We start from the raw sequence: 19,742 nt of genomic DNA, 5'->3' as shown, positions 1-19,742 counted from the left end.
CTGTGTCAACTGACCACATAATTCAGAATTCTTTATTGTTAATTGGACAGCATTAGAACTCTCTTGACTTCAGTTTTTTTGAAATCTATAAAATGAAAGGAGTGCAACTTTTAAGGTCCCTTTCACAGTTCACGAAACCTAATCTGATCTCAGGCTTATTGGCTAGTACCTCACTACAAGGCTGAGTTAGCTTTATTCTTTTATTCTTGCTGGCTCTATAACAGCATAGTCTATTTATACCTACAAATACTTTTTCCACATACAACAAGTGAATTACATGGAACTATCTCATCAGTGCTGGCATTATTTTTTTTATTATTTATCTGTGACCATGATTTTATCTGTAGCAGGACCGATTAGGCATTCCCCCTGATCCACAACTTGGATAAAGGGAAATTGGATGAGTTCCTGATCTACCCTGTTAGATTAACTTTACTGTGTATTGGTGCAGGGAATTCTAGGTGAAGAAAGTCCGTCTACCAATTATTTTGCAACTTATAGTCTTAGAGAGTTAATTGGAAGTGGTGAGCAGTTAAGTGAGTTCCCAGTCAGTATTTATCACTGGGCAGCTAAGAGGTTCAGCAGATAGAGTGCCAGACCTGGAGTCAGAAAGACTAATCTTGAATTCAAATCTGGCTTCAGACACTTATGACCCTGGGCTAGTCACTTAACTCTTTGGGCTAGACACTTAACTATTTGCCTCAGTTTCCTCATCTGTAAAATGATCTGGAGAAGGAAATGTCAATCCACTCCAGTATCTCTGACCAGAAAACTCCAAATGGGGTCATGAAGAGCCAGACACAACTTAAACAATTGAACAAAAGTAACAACATATATCATCATAGGACTTGAACTGAAGTTTTCAGATTCAAAGGGCAGGTTTCTACCCACTAACCAATGCTGCTTCTCCTCTTACTAACATTTGTAAGAATTTTCCATATGTCCCAGATGAAGTATTCATGCCACACTTCTAACAATTTCTCATATTTTGTGTATAGGGCATCCAGAAAGTTGACATAAAATCTCAGAGTATGTGGTCAGTTAGCTCTAGGCTAATGAGACAGAAGTCTTGGATTCCATTCCTGAGTGAGCACTTAGATTTCCTCTGTTCCATGATCATAGACTCTATCTCCAACCCAGCTTACTCATCTATTAAAATGTATTGTGGGTTACAAGTCCACGATCCATTCAACAGCACAAGAATTATGTACAGAGAGTTTAGGACATATTGAAAAAAAAAAGAGGGCCATCTTTAATAACTCCCTATTCCCTGGGGAAGAAAGTTCAAATTCTTTTATCTTAAGCACAGTGCCTGACACACAGTAGGTGCTTAATAAATGTTTATTGGATTAGATTGGCATCCAAGGTTTTCAACAATTCAATGCCACTCTATCTTTTTATAGCCTCATCTTTATTCAAGATCTTGGGAAAGTATTTTGCTCTCAGAATGCCCTGAGTTTTCCCAAGTGGGAATTTCATATATTTGGCAAGTATCTGTTGCCTTCATATCCCAAATACTTTGTTACTTGAACACAAGGAGCTCTTGAGATAGTACCATTTTAAGGATAAAAAGACATGAAGTACATGTTCCTCATATGATCTCATTCATTCAATTCATTAAAATTTTTTTTGTTGAAGGATTGCCTTGGACAGAGAACTGTCCTAGATGCTAGGGCAGGAACAAAGGTTGGACTTCTAATAGGGAAAAGGACTTCAATAGGTGATTATAATATGATTACATGAAAAATGTATCACTGTATCACAGAAGGACTGGAGGAGGTCATTACAGAATCAAGGAATTAGGAAAAGCTTCCTGAAGGATGTAGCATTTAAACTAAACTTAAAAGGATGGGTAGAAATTCAACAGTTAAAGAATAAAAAAGAAGACTCCACGTATAGTGAACAACATAAACAAAAGCACAGAGACTAATCATCAGGGAATCCTTGAGGAGTTTGGCTAGATTGTAGAGAGAGTCATATGAGATAAGGTTTAAAAGGTAGGGTGGCATCATCATGTGAAAAGCACTGAATGCCAGATAAGACTATGGACTTTTGCTTTGCAATGGAGAACAATTTGAGATTTTTAAGCAATGGTATGATATATCTATATTTATGCATATTTAGAAGGTTTTTGTGCGATAGTATAAAGAATGAATTGGTTGGAAAGAGGGGAAGTTGAAAGCTCTCACTTAGGAGAACATGTCCAAGGGGATGGTAACAGATCTATACTAGCATGGAAGCTCTGGGGACAGCTGAAACAAATGTAGAAGTGTGAATGGGGGACTTGTTAAGTGATTAGTAATAAAGATAGATTTTGAAACCTAAGAAAAATTCTTAGGAAGATTTGAGACTGTCTTGTCTGAGATACCAGGCCTTTTCTTTCATATCCATATTCCCATCTTATCTATAAAGATAGGGCACCCCTCAATTTGTGGATGAGAATCTAGGTTGCTCATTCATTCTATTTTGGACTTGTTTGCAAAATCTCTCAATGTCATCAATATAGAGAAAATCATTTCTGGAGGGAGAGATGTGTTCTGCCTCACCCCAAGTACTACAATTAAGGAGGTGGCCCTAAGACTTATTGACCTTTGCCTTTTTTCCCTGCTACCTGAAGTGTTAAAAAGTAACAGTTCATGGAAAGACCTCCAGGAATGGATGCAGAGTGAAAGGAGCAGAGCCAGAAGAACATTGTACACAGAGACTAATATACTGTGGTAAAATAGAATGTGGTGGACTTCTGAACTAGCAGCAATGCAATGACCCAGGACAATTCCGAGGGATTTATGGAAAAGAATGCTACCCACATTCAGAAGAAGAACTGCAGGAGTGGAAACACAGAAGAAAAACAATCACTTGAACACATGGGTTGATGTGGACATGATTGGGGATGTAGACTTGAAACAACCACATCAATGCAACTATCAATAATATGTAAATAAGTCTTGATTGATCACACATGTTAAAACCAGTGGAAATGTGCATTGGATATGGGAGGGAATAAGGGGGGGTGAGAGGGAAAGTAAAAACAAGAATCATGTAACCATGGAAAATTTTTCTAAAAAAAATAAAATATTTAAATAAAAAAAAAAGTAACAGTTCATCATATTGTGGAATATGATGGTGATGGAATACCATTGTGCTATAAGGAATGATGAATAGGAAGATTTCAGAAAGAGCTGGAAAGACCTACATGAATTGATGCAGAGTGAAATAAACAGAACCAGGAAAACATTGTACACAATAACTGATATATTGTAGGATGATCAAATGTGATATACTTTGCTACTAAAAGCAATGCAATGATCTAAGATAATTCTGAGGGACTTATGAGAAAGAATGCTATCCACATCTAGAGAAAGAACTGTGGGAACAGAAATCCAGAAGAGAACATATGATTTATCACTTATTTATATGGGTATATGATTTGGGGGCTTGGTTTTATAAGATTCTCTTACAAAAATGAATAATATGGAAATATGTTTTGAGTGATAATACATGTATAACCCAGTGGAATTGCTTGTCAGCTCTGATAAGGGGGAGGGAAGAGGAGAGGGAGACAAAATGAATCATGTTTGGAACTTTGGAAAACATGTAAAGTTCTCATTGGGATAAAATACAGAAAAAATTTTTAAAAAGGAAAAATTCATATTCAAGTAATGCATCAGGGGATTATAATGATGATAATGATAGCATTTATACAGAGCTTTAAAATTTGTAAAGCACTTTGTATTTGATAAGACATATGGGTCAGATTAGTCTCAGAATCAGAAAGATCTAGGTTCAAGTCTCACCTCTGACACATACTGGTTTTGTAGTTCTACACAACTCACGCTTTTGGTGTTCTAAGTGACTCGCTAAGACTACACATTGTAGAGAATGTATCTTGGTCTCCATTGGTAGAGGGAACTTCCTTATCTAGGAATGCCTTATGCCAAATGAAATCCCATGTCCATTCCTTTTCTCTCTTCCTTAGAATTCATTATTTCACAGGATCGTGAATTTGGGGCTCTAAGGGATTCTAGAGGTCATTGAGTCTAAAGCCTACCTTCGCCCACTTTGCAGATAAGCCACAGATAAGTGTATTGCTCAGTTGTACAACTAGTATGTACATATGGTGGGATTCAAATCCTGGTCCTCCTAACATTTTTCTAATGAATAAAGGTTTTTACAGGAATTATTATCTCCACTTAACATAGGAAGAAACTGAGACTCGGATAGAGTAGTTTTCCCAGGTTCTAGGGCAGAAACAAAGCTTAGCTATGACGTGGTCTCTTGTCCTCATGACCACTTCCTAAAGTCACACAATTTGTATAAGTTTTTTTGAGCTGAGACATAATTCAGGTCTTCAGATTCTGGACTCAGTGACAAGAATAGTTAGAGCTAGCTTTTATATAGTGCTTTAAGATTTATAATGTGCATTAACTACTCTCTCTCCTTTGGTCCTTATAACAACCCTGTGCTATTATTAACCCTATTTTACAAATGAAGCAACTGAGGCTCATTGAGATTAAATGACTTTGCCCAGGATCACACAGTTAGTAAGTGCCTGAGATAGGATTTGAACCCAAGCTTTCCTGTCTCTAAGAACTGCTCTTTATCCACTCTATCACCTAGCTGAGCTTTCTAGTATTAGGACATTGCCTAAGGTGGGCAGATAACATCACCTAGATGAAGGAGAAGATCTACCTATGTGAAGGAACAGTGAACTAGAGGGGTTTTATAGCTATATGTCCTCTTATCTTCTGAAGACATCACAGAGATAAAAGGCAGGAAAAGAGAATCAGATGGCCTAATTAATTATCTATTATTATTATTATTATTATTATTATTGTTATTATTATTATTAGTTTTACTCTTCATTCCATGTCTAGCTGTCCAAGGTCATCTTTGAATGGTTTTTTAAAACAATTCCATTAGGAGAAGCAAGTGAGTGAGTTGCATTTATCCCTAGCTTCTTGGAATTTAAATCAGAAGATCAAATAAAAATCCTATCACTATTTCTTGCAACAGTTGGATTTTGTTAAAACTTCTATTTTTCAGATATACCTACACGATGAAGTGGCCTAGAGTTAGGAAGACCTGAGTTCAAGTCCAGCTTGAGACACTTCCTAGCTCTGTGATCCTGAGCAAGTCACTTCACCTCTCTCTGCCACAGTTTTCTCAGCTCTAAAATGGAGATAATAACTATTATAAGGATCAACTGAGATTATCTTTGAAAAGATACCATATCAAGGTTAACCCCCAAGAAGGAAAACATCAAATTTCAGTCTTGGTCCTTTCTGATTAGATTCAAGCAGTGCAAATAGTCCTTTTTTGTCTAGTCTTTAAACCAAATGCAATTACAGGTCTAATCCTTTTTTTTTCTTCCTTAGTAAGTATTTCATGGCATTATGAATTTGGAACTCTAAGAGACTCTAGAGGTCATTGAATCCAAAGCTCACTTCTCCCCATTTTACAGAAGAACAAACTAAGCCACAGATAGGCGAAGTATATTGCTCCAGATCTAGAGCAGTGATGGTGAGCCTTTTAGTGACCTAGGGTCCAAACTACACTCTCACTCCCTTAGGTGCAGTGGAGAGGGGGAAGAGAGCAACCCCATCTGGCATGATTGCCATAGGTTCACCAACACAGATCTAGAGTGACCTCTAGATTAAAGTCCCAAATCTAAGATACTATGAAATACTAACAGCATTCTAAGGAAGAGGAAGAAGGAATGGAACTGTGATTGCATTTGGAATAAGGAACTCCTGGCACTGCCAAATGCTGGCAGGACAAAGGACAGAAGGAAAAAGTACAATCCTTGACCTCTTTCACCAGCCTAGAAGACTTACTCATCTCTGACTCTTTCTCACACTGTTTACTATATGAGGCTCTTGTATCATATAGAACTCATCTATTTATATTATGGGTGGGTGAGGGAAAGGTGACCAGCTTATAGAGTCAAGTGGAACTTGTCATATATTCTACCTTCAAATATTCTGCCTTGATAACAAGTGACTCTGAACAAGCAGCTCTCCCTACTTCCCATAATGGTCAATGCTATTTGCTATGCCCTCATCTCCAGGTAACTTTACAAGAAGAGGAGGGATATTCTGTGTTTAGGAATTCATGCAAAAGACACCACGGTAGATGCAGGGTAGAGGACACTTCTGGAAATCATGCACTATTACTACTCTATGGACATATAGCAAAAGCAGGTAGCCACAGCAATGTCAACTCAGGACTGATCCCAGCTTTGCTGCCAGAGTTCACAGGGGGGAATTTCAAGTTGCTGGGTTTTTTTCTTTGTTTTTTTTTTTGGTTGTGAATAGTTTGATTATTATTAATTTTGTAGATGACCTATGATATTAATTAACATTTTTGCATGGAAATGACCTTTCTGAGCTATTGCAGAAAAGACATGAGCTACTGAGCTCATAGAGGCATATGGATACTTCCATTCCTCTAAAAGCAAGGGCAGGAAGACCACATGCCCAGGCTGGAAACTCAGTAGTTGTGCAGGCAGCTTTTATGGAGAAAATCATTTGGTCTTTTGTAAATCCATCCCTAGAAGAGAAGCTGCAAACAGGATATAAGGGTATTGGAGGCGAGAAAGCACCAAACTCCATCCCAACCCAAATTAAGCCTTAAAACAACACAAAAACAAACCAAAAAAAAAAATAAACCAACCAAAACCAAAAACCAAAGAAAAAGTGAAGGGGGAAAAAAAACCCAACTGAACTTACCACACTGCGAGTGAACTTTTCTAAGGAAGTTCTACGACCTTGCTCATTTTCTGGCTTTAGGGGGGAAAAATTGGGAGAAAAATACAGGGAAAAAATCTTCAGCTTAGATGTGGTTTTCAAAGGGCAGCGAAAGTCAAAGAAAGAAGCCAAAAGAAAAGCAAAAACAAAAAATAACAACAACCAAAAGAAAAAAACAAAACACACATCAGGCCAAAAAAAAAAAAAAAAAAGCAGCCAGTGCTATTTGCAAGAGGAAATCAAACGGAGAGAAAACAGAACCTCTCTAAGGATAATGTCACCAACTTCTTTGTCTGGAGGGGAGGAGGCTGAATATTTAATCTTTCCAGATTTCATAACCTTCCTTAAGTGCATGGATTAGAAGCTACTAACACTTCTCAGGTAGGTCTCAAGGCCTGGTCAGCTTGCTCCAGAACTCAGTGTTGTTGTTGTTGTTGTTTTTCCATTAGTCTTTGTTTAGAAGATAGAGCAGGCTGCCATCTTGGATTCCCCTCCCCACTTCCAATCTTTTCAGGCCAAGCACCTTAAATGGAATTTTTTTTTTATCTGAGTGTTACATCAAGCAGAAAAGCCCCACAGTAGGAAGAAATCAGCCCAGTGGATTTTAGGAAGGAGCACAGCAGAACGCTTTTCATTCCCTGTAGAAATATCCTTCCCAGATACTCAGAAATCTGGGTTTTCCTCTGTTCCTAATGACTTCTATTGAAGGGTCTCCATATGAATTTACCACACTACTACTGTAGCATGGCAGGAAGCAGCAGGCTGATCTTATCCATGCCCTTTTTTTTAACAGAAAGATAGAGTGTGCCTTAAAGGGCTATCTTCAGCACCGTAATTAAGGTAGGGCAATGCAGGCTTTCCCCCTAGAGCCCTGACAGTTCTTGTAGCCTTGCAGCATTTTAAAAAATTGGGACTTAGCATCTAGTTAGCAAAAATAATTATTTAAAATTGGAAGCTCCCAGATGCTTCACTGTAGAGCAGGTCTCAGATGATCTCTCCTCCAGCCCACCACTTCCCTCTTCCCTTTTGTGGCTTTCCTCCCCAGTTGGCACCCCAAGCATCACTTGAGGGTGAATTTTATGCTGCTTGCTTTGGTTATCATGGATAGTGACGCAGAACCGGGAAAAATTCTGCCCTCTTTGGGAACTGGACTCGTTCATCCACGTGAGGAAAAGCTGGTGAAGACTCCCCAGAGCCCTCTGTTACGTTCCAATACTGGCACTGACAAATGTCCATCCAGGGTGCTAGAAACTGGCAAGATGGCACATGGGGCTCACTCGGCGTTGCTTAAGCAACAAGCCTGAGATGATGGAGTTGGTGGGGAGAGAGGAAAGAAATTTGGAACAGACAGGAAATCTCCATGCTCTGGGGGGGGTGGATAGATGTGCATGCCACTGGTCTGGAGATCCAAGTGTATGCCTGTGGACCCACTAGTTTTTTTCTGCCTGTCTGATGCCGTAGAGTGTGGTCACAACCCACATAACTGCTCGTTTGCCCTCAAGCTCTGTTTCTGGGGCCATGTTTGAGGCATCCTCACAAAGTAGAGGAAGGAAATTCTGAAGAAAAAAAAGAAAGGAAGGAAGAAAGAAAAATGCCACTGTACAGATTTTAAAAAAACGAAAAGAAGGCAATGAAGAAGCCAGGTGTCTCTGGGTCTGCAGGATGTACTGAAAGCCTGGGGAGTGGGCCAAGGACACTCATCTGTCTGCACTTCAGATAACACATAGTGGCATACTCAGCCCCAGCATGACAGCAAAGTCACTCAGCAGGAGGAAAAGCAGATACTGGAAGTACACAAGGAAAACAGAGAAACAATGACAAAAAGATTGAGGTCGAACATTCTTCCAGCATGCAGGTAATGAAAACTGTATGGCTGACCCTGGATAACATGGCAAGTCTACTCCTCCTTGGGGTGACAGACAATTCAACTTCAAGCTAGTAGATAAAAGCGGGATGGGGATGATCTACAATTGGCTCAGATGAGACTATTCCTCGTCCCCACTGTTCTAGCCCCTGGCCACTGAGCTGCTTATTCACACAGAAGTCTGTTCCATGCCCAACTCCCCCATTTTTCCGGGGGGGAGGATGAAGGGCTTTGATTTAGAGCAAAGTTGTAATGGCTCACAGTCCTGCTAAAACTTCTTGTTTCCTAGGAAGGTGATATCACTATTATTTCATAAAACCTGGGAAACATCTTAAAAATTATTAAAATCCTTGCCTGTCTCTCAATGCAGCCCTTGTTAGCTTTTGGGGCTGTCATATTACACTGTTGACTCAGACTGATGCTTTTCTTTTTTAACTCCTACCTTCTGTTTTAGAAACAAAGAAGAGTGGTAAGGGTAGGCAATGGGAGTTAAGTGACTTGCCCAGGGTTACACAGCTAGGAAGTGTCTGAGGCCAGATTTGAACCCAGGTATCTAGGTTTGGCTCTCTATCCACTGAGCCACCTATCTACCCCTCTCCTATTAAGTTTTCAGTCCACAAAGATCTCAAGGTCTTTATCAGAGAAATGAATTCATCTCTTAAGGGACTTGAAAAGGGGATAGGTTTTTTTTTTAATGTCAAAAGATCAGAAGAACATACTTACAGATGCTGTCAAAGAACTTTGCCTAGCAGTAAAGATTGAGGAGGAAGGCTAATGCATCCACTTCCTTTCTGCAGTAAGTGACTCTTGTAAGGAGGTGTGTGGGAATCCTACCTCCTTCCCTCCTTTGGGTTCACATGCTCTCTCCCTCAATTGCAGTACCATGACAGGAATGCTCATCACAGAGAGCATCTACTTCCTAGACTTGGCACGTATGCAGTGGATAAGTCAGATCTATCACTGGACATCCATTGGAAGTAAGTAGAACTTAATCTGAGTTTATATAGAGCTTAATGCCAATTGTCTTTGAATATGACCATTTTCTGGACACTGAAAGGCTTATTTAAAAGAGCTATACACTGAAGAAATATCCAGGGACTTGTGGCCATTTTATTGTTAAAGGTAATCCACAGAGAAGGCAAGGAATGTCTTCCTGAAGCAAATACATATTCTTTAATAAGTTCACATGTTTAACTTGAGCAACAGGGAGTAACTTAGGTGTCCTTTTTACCATTTCTCATGACTACGGTGGACAAACTTTTTCCCTTTGAACCCGAATCTCTCTTATGGTTTAAAGTATCATTTTATCTTTCTCTTCCCCCGCTTTCAAATAGGCTCAAGATTAACTGATTCCTCACTTCCATAGCTCTAAGCCTCCCAGGAAACACACCAGGAAATGGTAATCATTTGGGGAATCCCAGGCTCACATGGAACAAATGTAAACTTGGATTGACTTTCCCTGGTGAAAGCTAGATTATAGCAACCTTTCTCTTTACAATAATTAAATTATTATAAAATTTAAATTATTTTATTTTAATGAATTTAATTACAATTAAATTATTTAACTTATTGTAAAATTCCTAAAAGAAAGAGTGTTGAAGGAATTATAGGAAGCACTATCTCCCTGCCTCCTTCTTTTCATTCTCCCTTTTCCAATCAAGACTAGCAGGGGACCCTTGTAGTAGGAGTACTGATATAGATGCTGGAGTGGAGGGAGGAAGGAGGGAAAAAATGATCGAAGAACATGGAGTTATATGATACCAAACAGTATACAGAGACAGTTTTAACCCCACTAAGCAGCAGCCAATGTCTTAGCAGACAAGAGTAGGTTACACAGTAGGGAGGGACACCTGCAAAGAGCATTTTGATGGGAATTGTGAGCTTGAGGAAGAGAGATCAGAAGGAGAGAGATGGGAAGAGAAAAGGTAGGGAGGAAACATTTGCCCCAAAGTGGTATGGAAGCAGACTTTGGTGCAAATGGGCACCATTCTCAGTCACATGGAGGACACACGACTATGCTGAAAAGTATAGAAAACATTGAAACATAGCTTGATGAAATGCAGAGTTAATTCTCCTGCTCATTTTCTTCCACCCAATCCACCCTTGCCCAGGGATCCAGCTAGATTTCAATGGAGTTCATTTTTGTTACAGTCACCCTTCCCCAACCTGCATTTTTCAGGATTCCTGCCCCCCCCCACCCCCAACTAGACTGTAGAGAACCACGACTTAGTTTCAAGGAAGGAAGAAGGAAGCCAGACAGCTTGATTCCAAGCAAGGCTTAAGGGTTCTTTTCTGGGTTAAAATAAAATAAGAAATGTTTCAGGTTTGGGTGGAGGTGAGAAAAAAAGGGTCAGAGGAGATGTTGCCACTCAAAGGATGACATATGTCATGGAGCCAACAGAATTTTCTGCTAACAAAAGCTTGTTAGTCCAATTTTCTTGCCATCAAATGGCCTCATTCACCTCCCTATGAGAGTCAAGAAGAGGCTAAGCTCTGTATCAGTCTACTTCTCTCATCTCCTGAATGGGATGCTGGACTTTTATGACCAATACTGATTGCAACCTTTCATCTGGTCCCCTTTTCCCTCTGTGGGTAGCACATGCAGAATACAGGAATAGGGACACAGTGGGAAAGATTTTATATCTTGGACCTTTGTGGAAACAGTGATTCTCATTCTTTCAAACAGGAAAAAAAAGTAGTCTAGAGGAGAGGGTGAGGAGGAAAAACAAACATAAAGCCCAAGAAATAATAGTCTTATTTTCACACTAGCAGCAAGCAGCAGGCAAGAATCAATAGGTGCTAAGAGAAGCAAGCCTGTCTTTCCCCCAAAATACCTTCTTCTTTGCCTGTAATAAGTCCTGGTAAGCATTAGACCGAAGGAACCTGGTGTAGCTGTCGCTCTTCATCAGCTTGTAAATGTGCTCCTGGAAGAGGGGGAGGAAGACATGAAAAAGAATTGTCATCTAACACCAATCAGAAATTAACAGGCTAATTCAGAAAATTAAAAAAAATAAGGGGTGGGGATAAGATATGTTCATTTATACCAGTAAATAAAAACATGACAAGACTTAGATCCCATTAGTCAGAGAGAGACTAGATCTTATTAATGCCCTTTAAAATTATTTTTCTATTTTATTTTATTTTCAGGTCCAAATTCTCTCTCCCTCTCTTCCATCTCTCCTCCCACATTGAGAAAACAAGAAAAATGAAACCTATTACAAACATGTATAGTCAAGCAAAACAAATCCCCACATTGGCAATGTCAAAAACAAACAAAACGAAGCAAAAACAAAACTCTGCTCTCTGAATCTATCACTTCTCCATTTGGGGGCGGATAGCATGTTTCATCATGAATCCTCTGGAATTACAATCAATCATTTTGTTGAACAGTCTTTCAAAATTGTTTGTCTTTACAATATTTTTATTATTATACGTCTGTTTCTGTTCACTTCATTTTGCATCAATGTCTACAAATCTTCCAGGTTTCTCTGAAAAATATTCCCTTCGTCCTTTCTTACAGCATAATAGTATTCTATCACATTCATATATCATAACTTGTTCAGCCATTCTCCAATTGATGAGGACTCTTTCAATTCCTAATTTATTGCTACTATAAAGAGTGACTATACTTATTTTTGTAAATATGAGTCCTTTTCCTCTTTCTTTGATTTCTTTGGGATATAGACTTAGTAATAGTATCACGAGGTTAAAGAGTGTGCATATATAGTTTAATCACTTCTGGGATATATTTCCAAATTGCTTTTCACAATGACGACCAAATTCATAGTCCTATCAAGTTCCTGTTTGCCCATTGTTCCTTCAGCAATTGTCTTTTTTTGGTCATCTTTTCCAATTTGATGTTTGCATAGAAGTACTTCAGAATTGTTTTAATGTTTGTTTTGTTTTATTTTTCAGTCATTTCTGGCTTTTTGTGACCCCATGGACTAAGAATGCCAGAAAACTTCTGTCTTCCACTATCTCCCTAAGTCGGTCCAAATCCAGGTTCATTGCTTCCAAGACATTTTTTATCCATCTAAGCCTCTGCTTTCCCCCTCTCCTTTTGCCTTCAATCTTTCCCAATATCAGGGTCTTTTCCAATGAGTGTTGGCTTCTCATTATATGGCCAAAGTTTTTAAGCTTCAACTTCAGTACTTGACCTTCCAGTGAGTACTCTGAATTATTTTTTTATTCTTTTAAAAAATTTTATTTTAAAATATTTTCCATGTTTACATATTTCATTTACTTTCCATTCCCCTTTCCCCCCACCTCCCAGATCCAATAAGCACTTCCACTGGGTTTTGCAAATGTTATCACTTATATCCATTTCCATATTATTCATTTTTGCAATAGAGCAATCTTTTAAAACCAAAACTCCCAACCATATATCCATATAAACAAATGATAAGTCATTTGTTTTTCTTTTGTGTTTCTACTCCCACAGTTCTTTCTCTCAGTGTGGATAGCATACTTTCTCAGAAGTTCCTTGGGATTGTCTTGTATTAGTAAAGTCCATTGTTAGTAAATTAGTAAAGTATTGTTCCTCAATGTTTTATTTTCTGTGCATGTTCTCTTGGTTCTCCTCATTTCACTCAGTTCCTGGAGGTTCTTCCAGTTCATATAGAAATCTTCCAGTTGATCATTCCTTACAGCACAATAGTATTCCGTCATCATCATATAACACAATTTGTTTAGCCATTCCCCAATTGGGAGACACCCCCTCATTTTCCAATTTTTTGCCACCACAAAGAGAGTTACTATGAATATTTTTGTACTAACAGTTTTGTACAAACACTTTTCATTATTATCTCTTTAGGGTTCAAACCTAGTAGTGATATTACTGGATCAAAGGGTATGCACTGAATTAATTTCTTTAAGTATTGACTGGTTTGATCTTCTTGTTGTCCAAGGGACTTCCAAAAGTCTTCTCTAGCACACAATGTGAAAGCATTGAATCTGTAATACTCATATTCAGTTTTCCTCGTAGTCCAGTTTTCATAGCAATACAATGCTACTGGAATAACCTTAGCTTTGACTATATGGGCCCTTGTTGTCAAGGTTATGTCTGTGCTTTTTAGTATGCTGTCAAGATTTTCCATAGCTTTCCTCCCAAGGAACAAGCATCTTTTAATTTTGTGGCCACAGTCACTGTCTGTAGTGATCTCTGAGTCCACGAATATAAAATCTGACACTGCTTCCATCTCTTCTCCCTATCTTTGCCAAGAAGCAATGGGATCAGTTACCAAATCTTAAGTTTTTTTTTTTCAAGTTAAGCTTCAAGTCAGCTTTTACACCCTCTTCTTTCACTTTCAGTGAAAGGCTTCTTAATTTTTTACTTTCTGCCAAGAGAGTGGTATTGTTTTCATATCTGAAATTGTTAATATTTCTCCTGGTAATCTTAATTCTGTTTTTTTATTTGTCCAGTCTGGCATTTTGTATGATATATTCTGCATGTAAGTTAAACAAATAAGATGACAATATAAAGCTTTGTCATATTGCTTTCCTAATCTTTTTTAATTTAAATTTTTTTCAATTATATGTAGAAACAATTTTTGACAATTGTTATTTGACATTTCACAATTCAGATTCTCTCTTCCCCTCCTTCCCTGTTCCCTTCCCTGAGGCAGTAAATAGTCTGATATAGGTTATACAAGTGCTGTCATGCAATACATATTTCATATTCCTCATGCCATGAAATAAGACACATATTGCACATACAAGGAAAAAACTAATGAAAATTGGAATGCTTTATCTGCAATCAGACTCCAACTTTTTTGGCTGTGGATAGCATTTTTTATCGAATCCCCTGGGGTTATCTTGGAACTTTGCATTGTTGATAATAGTTTAGTCCTTCACAGTTGATCATTGTACAATATTTCTATTACTATATACATTATTCTCCTGTTTCTGCTCATTTCACTTGCATTAGTTCATAGAAGTCTTTCTAGGTTTTTCTGAACTCATTTTTTAGGGTCCAATAGTATTCCATTACAATCATATACCATAACTTATTCAGCCATCCTAGAATTGATGAACATCTCCTCAGTTTCCAATTCTTTGACACTCTAAAAAGAGCTGCTATAAATATTTTTGTCCAAGTCCCCTTCCCCAATCTTGACCCAAATAGTTGTTTTGTGTTTGATTTTATCTGTTTCTTGACCCACGTACAGGTTCCTCAGGAGAAAAGTAAGAAGATATGACAGTCCCATTTCTTTGTGGGCTTGCCACATCCACAGTCAAAGGCTTTAGTGTAGTCAATGAAACAGAAGTAGATTTTTCTGGAACTCTCTTGCTTTCTCTATAATTCAGGGGATGTTGGAATTTGGTTTCCAGTTTCTCTGCTTCTTTGAAAACCAGCCTGCACTTTTGATAATATTTAGTTCATATACCGCTGAAGCCTAGTTTGCAGAGTCTTAAGCATAATCTTGCTGGCATATGAAACAAAACTGTTATTTGATCATTTGAATGATCTTTGGCATTGCCTTTCTTTGGAATTAGGACATAAATTGATCTTTTCTGATCCAGGGGCCACTGTGAGTTTTCCAAACTTGCCAGTATGTTGAGCATAGCATTTTAACATCATCTTTCAGGATTTTCAATAGCTCAACTGGAATTCTGTTTACCTCTACTAGCCTTATTGGTGCTAATATTTCCTAAGGCCCATGGCTCTAGATCAATAATCACATGATCTTTCTCGAATAGTTCTTCAGTATATTTTTGCCACTTCTTTTTAATCCCTTCCACTTCTGTTAAGTTTCTACCATTTTTACATTTTAGCATGTTTTTTTTGCATAAAATGTTCCCTTAATATCTCTTATTTTTTTGAAGAGATCTCTTGTCTCTCCCATTCGTTTTCTTTTATTTCTTTGCATTGCTCATTTAAGAAAACTTTCTTATTTCTTCTTGCTATTCTTTGGAATTCTGCATCCATTTGAATGTATCTTTCCCTTTCTCCTTTCCCTTTTGCTTTCTTTTTTCTATTTCTAAAGTCTCATCAGGGGGGCAGCTGGGTAGTTCAGTGGATTGAGAGCCAGGCCTAGAGATGGGAGGTCCTCGATTCAAGTCTGGCCTCAGACACTTCCCAGCTGTGTGACCCTGGGCAAGTCACTTGACCCCCATTGCCTACCCTTACTACTCTTCTGCCTTGGAGCCAATAGACAGTATTGACTCCAAGACAGAAGGTAAGGGTTATTTAAAAAAAATAAAATAAAATAGTCTCATAAGCCAGCCATTTTGTTTTCTTGCTTTTGTTTTTCTTTGGCAATTTTTTTGTTGCTGTCTCCTGTACATAATTGTGAACCTCCGTCCATAGTCCTTTTTCTCTAACAGATCCCTTAAATCTATCTGTCACTTCCACTTCATATTCATAAGAGATGTTATTTAGATCATACCTATATGGGCTGCTGGTATCCCCTACTTTCTTCAATATAAATTTGAATTTTGAAATAAGAAGCTCATGATCTGAGCCACAGTCAGCATAAGGTTTTGTTTTCACTGATTGTATAGAACTTCTCCACTTTTGGCTGCAAAGTACATAATCAAATTGATTTTGATATTGACCAAATGATGATGTCCATGCATAGAGTTGTCTTTTGGGTTACTGAAAAAGAGTATTTGCTATTACCAGTGAGTTATCTTGACAGACCTGTATTAGTCTCTGCCCTGTTTCATTTTGTACTCTAAGGCCAAGTTTCAATTATCTTTTGATTTCCTACTTTAGCACTCTAAAACCCTATGATGAATGTGAAATCTCTTTTTGATCTTATTTCTAGAAGATGTCTTAGGTCTTCTTTGGCCTTTTAGACACCAGTGGTTGTAGCATAGGCTTGTATTACTGTGAAGTTGAATGGTTTGCCTTGGATTTGAACAGATATCATTCTGTCATTTTGGAGATTATTCCTAGGATTGCTTTTCTTACCCTTTGATTGACTATGAGGACTCCATTTCTTCTAAGGAATTTTTGCCCATGGTAGGAAATATAATTATTGCCATTTGAATGAAATTCACCCTTTCCTGTGCATTTAAGTCCTCTGACACCCACGATGACCACGTTTAGTCTTTACATCTCCTGTTTGACCACATCTAAGTAACTTTGGTTCATTGTTCTTACATTCCAGGTTCCTATGAAATATTGATCTTTCCAGCACTGGACTTCCCTTTCATCAATAGATGCACCTACAGCTTTGTTTCAGCTTTGGCCCAGCTACTTCATTCTTTCAGGAATTATTTGTAGTTGTTCTCCATTCTTCCCCATTAACGTATTAGGCACCTTTTGGCCTCAGATATGACACCCACTTTCTGGTATCATATCATTTATTGTTTTAATACTGTCTATGGGCTTTTCTTGGTAAAGATACTGGAGTAGTTGCCACTTCCTCCTTCAGTGGATTACCTTAAATCTTAACGACTATTTCACTATGACCTGGGCAACCCTGCATGGCATAGCTCATAGTTTCATTGAATTATGCAAGTCCCTCCATCATGACAAGATGGTTATCCAGAAATGTTTTAATGTGCAATTCTCTAAATATTAGTGATTAAGAGCATTTTTTCATATAACTGTTGATAGCTTGGATTTCTTCCTCTGAAAATGGTGTATTAATATCTTTTTTTTTACAGAGTAACAGCAATATTGGAATGATCAATTGTGATAGACTTTTCTACTGATAGCAATACAATGATCCAGGGCAATTCTGAGGGATATTAATATCTTTTGACTGTTTTAAAAAAAAACTTACCTTCCATATTAGAATCAATACCGTGTATTGGTTACAAGGCAGAAGAGCAGTAAGGGCTAGGCAATGGGGGTTAAGTGACTTGCCCAGATTCACACACAGCTAGGCAGTGTCTGAGGCCAGATTTGAACCCAGGACATCTCTAGGTCTGGCTCTTGATTCACTGAGCCATCCACTTGACTATTTCTTATAAATATTTTTAGGGAGTTTGATATTCAATGGTGATTATAATCATTATCCTCCTCATCATATGACTACATGGGGCTCCATATAAATATTACATTTTTATGCCATCAGTAAGTCAGAATCCATTAAGTATATAATTAAAGGTCATAGACTTAGAGCTGGAAAGGATCTTGTTGGCTAGCAAATCCAAGCCTATCATTTTGCAAATGTACCTGTAGAAACTGAGGTATACAGAGTGACTTATGTGACTTGTCTAGGGCTACACAGTTAGGAAATGTTTGAGGCAGAATTCGTAGCTAGGTCCTTCTGACTCCAAGTTCTATGACCTATTCACTATGTCATATCCCAGAGTCTAAGAGCAGTTGTGTGCATATTATGTGTGTATGTATGTTTTTGGGGGTGGGATAGGGTGATGATAATAACGCATTAAAAAAAGAAAAGAACATAAAAGAAACATTAAAGAATATATAAAGAATAGAGTAGAAGGTAATTCAGAAGGGAACAGCCAAGTGGGTCATCATTGATCATATTGTGTTAAATTTAACGTACTGTTAAAGAAATAAGCAGCCTGTTCTATATACGGTTCTATTTTTCTGTTCTTTGTATATTGAAATGTTAATATTCAAGATGATGTTCTTAAATAAAAAAAAAGAAAAAATTTAAAGATTAAAGTTAGTTGAAAAAATAGGGCTTTTACACTTAGATTTTGCTCCTGCAGTTGGCTTCCATAGAGCAGCTTCAGATCCTGATGCATTCTGGGAGTGATCACAGAATCACTGAATCAAGAAGATATTCTCAACCTAGTGGCTGCCATGGCAGTGGTGTACTACTCTCAGGGAAGTCGTTCTCCAAATAGGGCAGATAGGAAAAGGAGCTAGAGGTGAAAGCAAGAAATGACCTGGTAATGTCTACCCTGACCCAACCCCCCAAACACCTAGTTTCCTAATAGGTTTAACTGTTCTTGACATGTTACCATATTTACAAAGCCCAAGGTTATCAGAGAATGAATTATAGGGAGGGAGGAGAATACATCTAGATGAGGAATACAACCAGGATAGTTAAGAGACTGGAGAAAATGTCAAGCAGAGATTAGATGGAGGTAATGGGGACATTTAGCCTGGAGAAGAAAAGGCTTTGGAGATACATGATAGCTATTTCCAAGTATTTAAAAGGCTGTCATATGGAAAAATCAGGCAGTCATGGAGCACTTATTAAATGCCTTCTATGTGCCAGACACTGCGCTAAGTATTGAGAATATGAAGAAAGGGAAAAGACAGTCCATGTTATCAAGAAATCAAATGGGGGAGACAACATGCAAGAAAAAAACAAAACCAAAAACTATATACAAACAAGATGTTGTTCAGTTGTTTTTCGGTCGTGTCCAACTCTTTGTGACCCCATTTGGGTTTTCTTGGAAAAGATCTGGAAGTAGTTGGCCATCTCCTTTACTGGTTCAATTTATATATGAGAAAACTGAGGCAGAAAAGGTTAAGTGACTTGCCTAGGGCATATAATTAACAAATGTCTGAGACTAGATTTGAATTCAGAAGGATGTATCTTCTTGACTCCAGGCACAGTGCTCTATCCACTGTGCTAGATGGTACCTAGTTGCCCCACAAACAATATACATATGGGACAAAAGGGAGATAATCACCAGAAGAAAAGCATAGGCATTATGAAGGATCAGGAAAGGCTTCTTGAAGATAAAATTTTAGGAAGGCTTTTTGTGCTTGGCCTCTGAAGGAGGGGGACAGAGGGAGGTAAAAGGTGAAGAGGATATAGACTTGGGCTTCATGTAAGGAAATTATTTCCTAGCAGTTGGTTGTCCTAAAGTGTAATGAGCTGTTTTTAGAAATAGTGGGTTCTCATACTCTGAAGGTCTTTAAGCAGAGGCTGGATAATGACTTGTCCATCATTCCATAGAGGTGATTTCTGTTTAAATGTGAATTGGACTTGGCATTCACTGAGGCTCCTTCCACTCTGAGGTCCAATGATACTGGGTTAGGGTCTGGCTTCATCAGCCCTTTTTTGGATTTCTGCCAAGCAAAATATGTATGGAAGGCTATTAGTAGTGACTTGCAGTATCTTGGAAAGAGCTTATGGGTAGTATATGATTCTTCTACTCCTTCCTTCCTTCCTCTCCTTCCTTCCTTCCTCTCCTTCTTTCCTTCCTTCCTTCCTTCCTTCCTTCCTTCCTTCCTTCCTTCCTTCCTT

At 38.2% G+C, this 19,742-nt stretch overlaps 1 protein-coding gene across 1 annotated transcript in view; it reads right to left on the bottom strand.

Annotated features, from left to right (window-relative positions):
* Positions 1 to 19,742, bottom strand: part of RGS6 (regulator of G protein signaling 6) — a 242,202-nt gene that overhangs the window by 22,944 nt on the left and 199,516 nt on the right. Inside the window, exons 11-12 of the mRNA XM_044659970.1 lie at positions 11,445 to 11,534; positions 6,729 to 6,782 (exon numbers count right to left, since the gene is read on the bottom strand). Coding sequence (XP_044515905.1) covers positions 6,729 to 6,782; positions 11,445 to 11,534 — 144 coding nt within the window. The remainder of the gene's footprint in view (positions 1 to 6,728; positions 6,783 to 11,444; positions 11,535 to 19,742) is intronic.

The sequence above is a fragment of the Gracilinanus agilis genome, chromosome 2 (assembly GCF_016433145.1).
Source record: "Gracilinanus agilis isolate LMUSP501 chromosome 2, AgileGrace, whole genome shotgun sequence".
In the NCBI taxonomy this organism is placed as follows: Eukaryota; Metazoa; Chordata; class Mammalia; order Didelphimorphia; family Didelphidae; genus Gracilinanus; species Gracilinanus agilis.
Note: the sequence above shows the minus strand (reverse complement) of the source record. Positions and strands in the feature narration are given on the sequence as shown.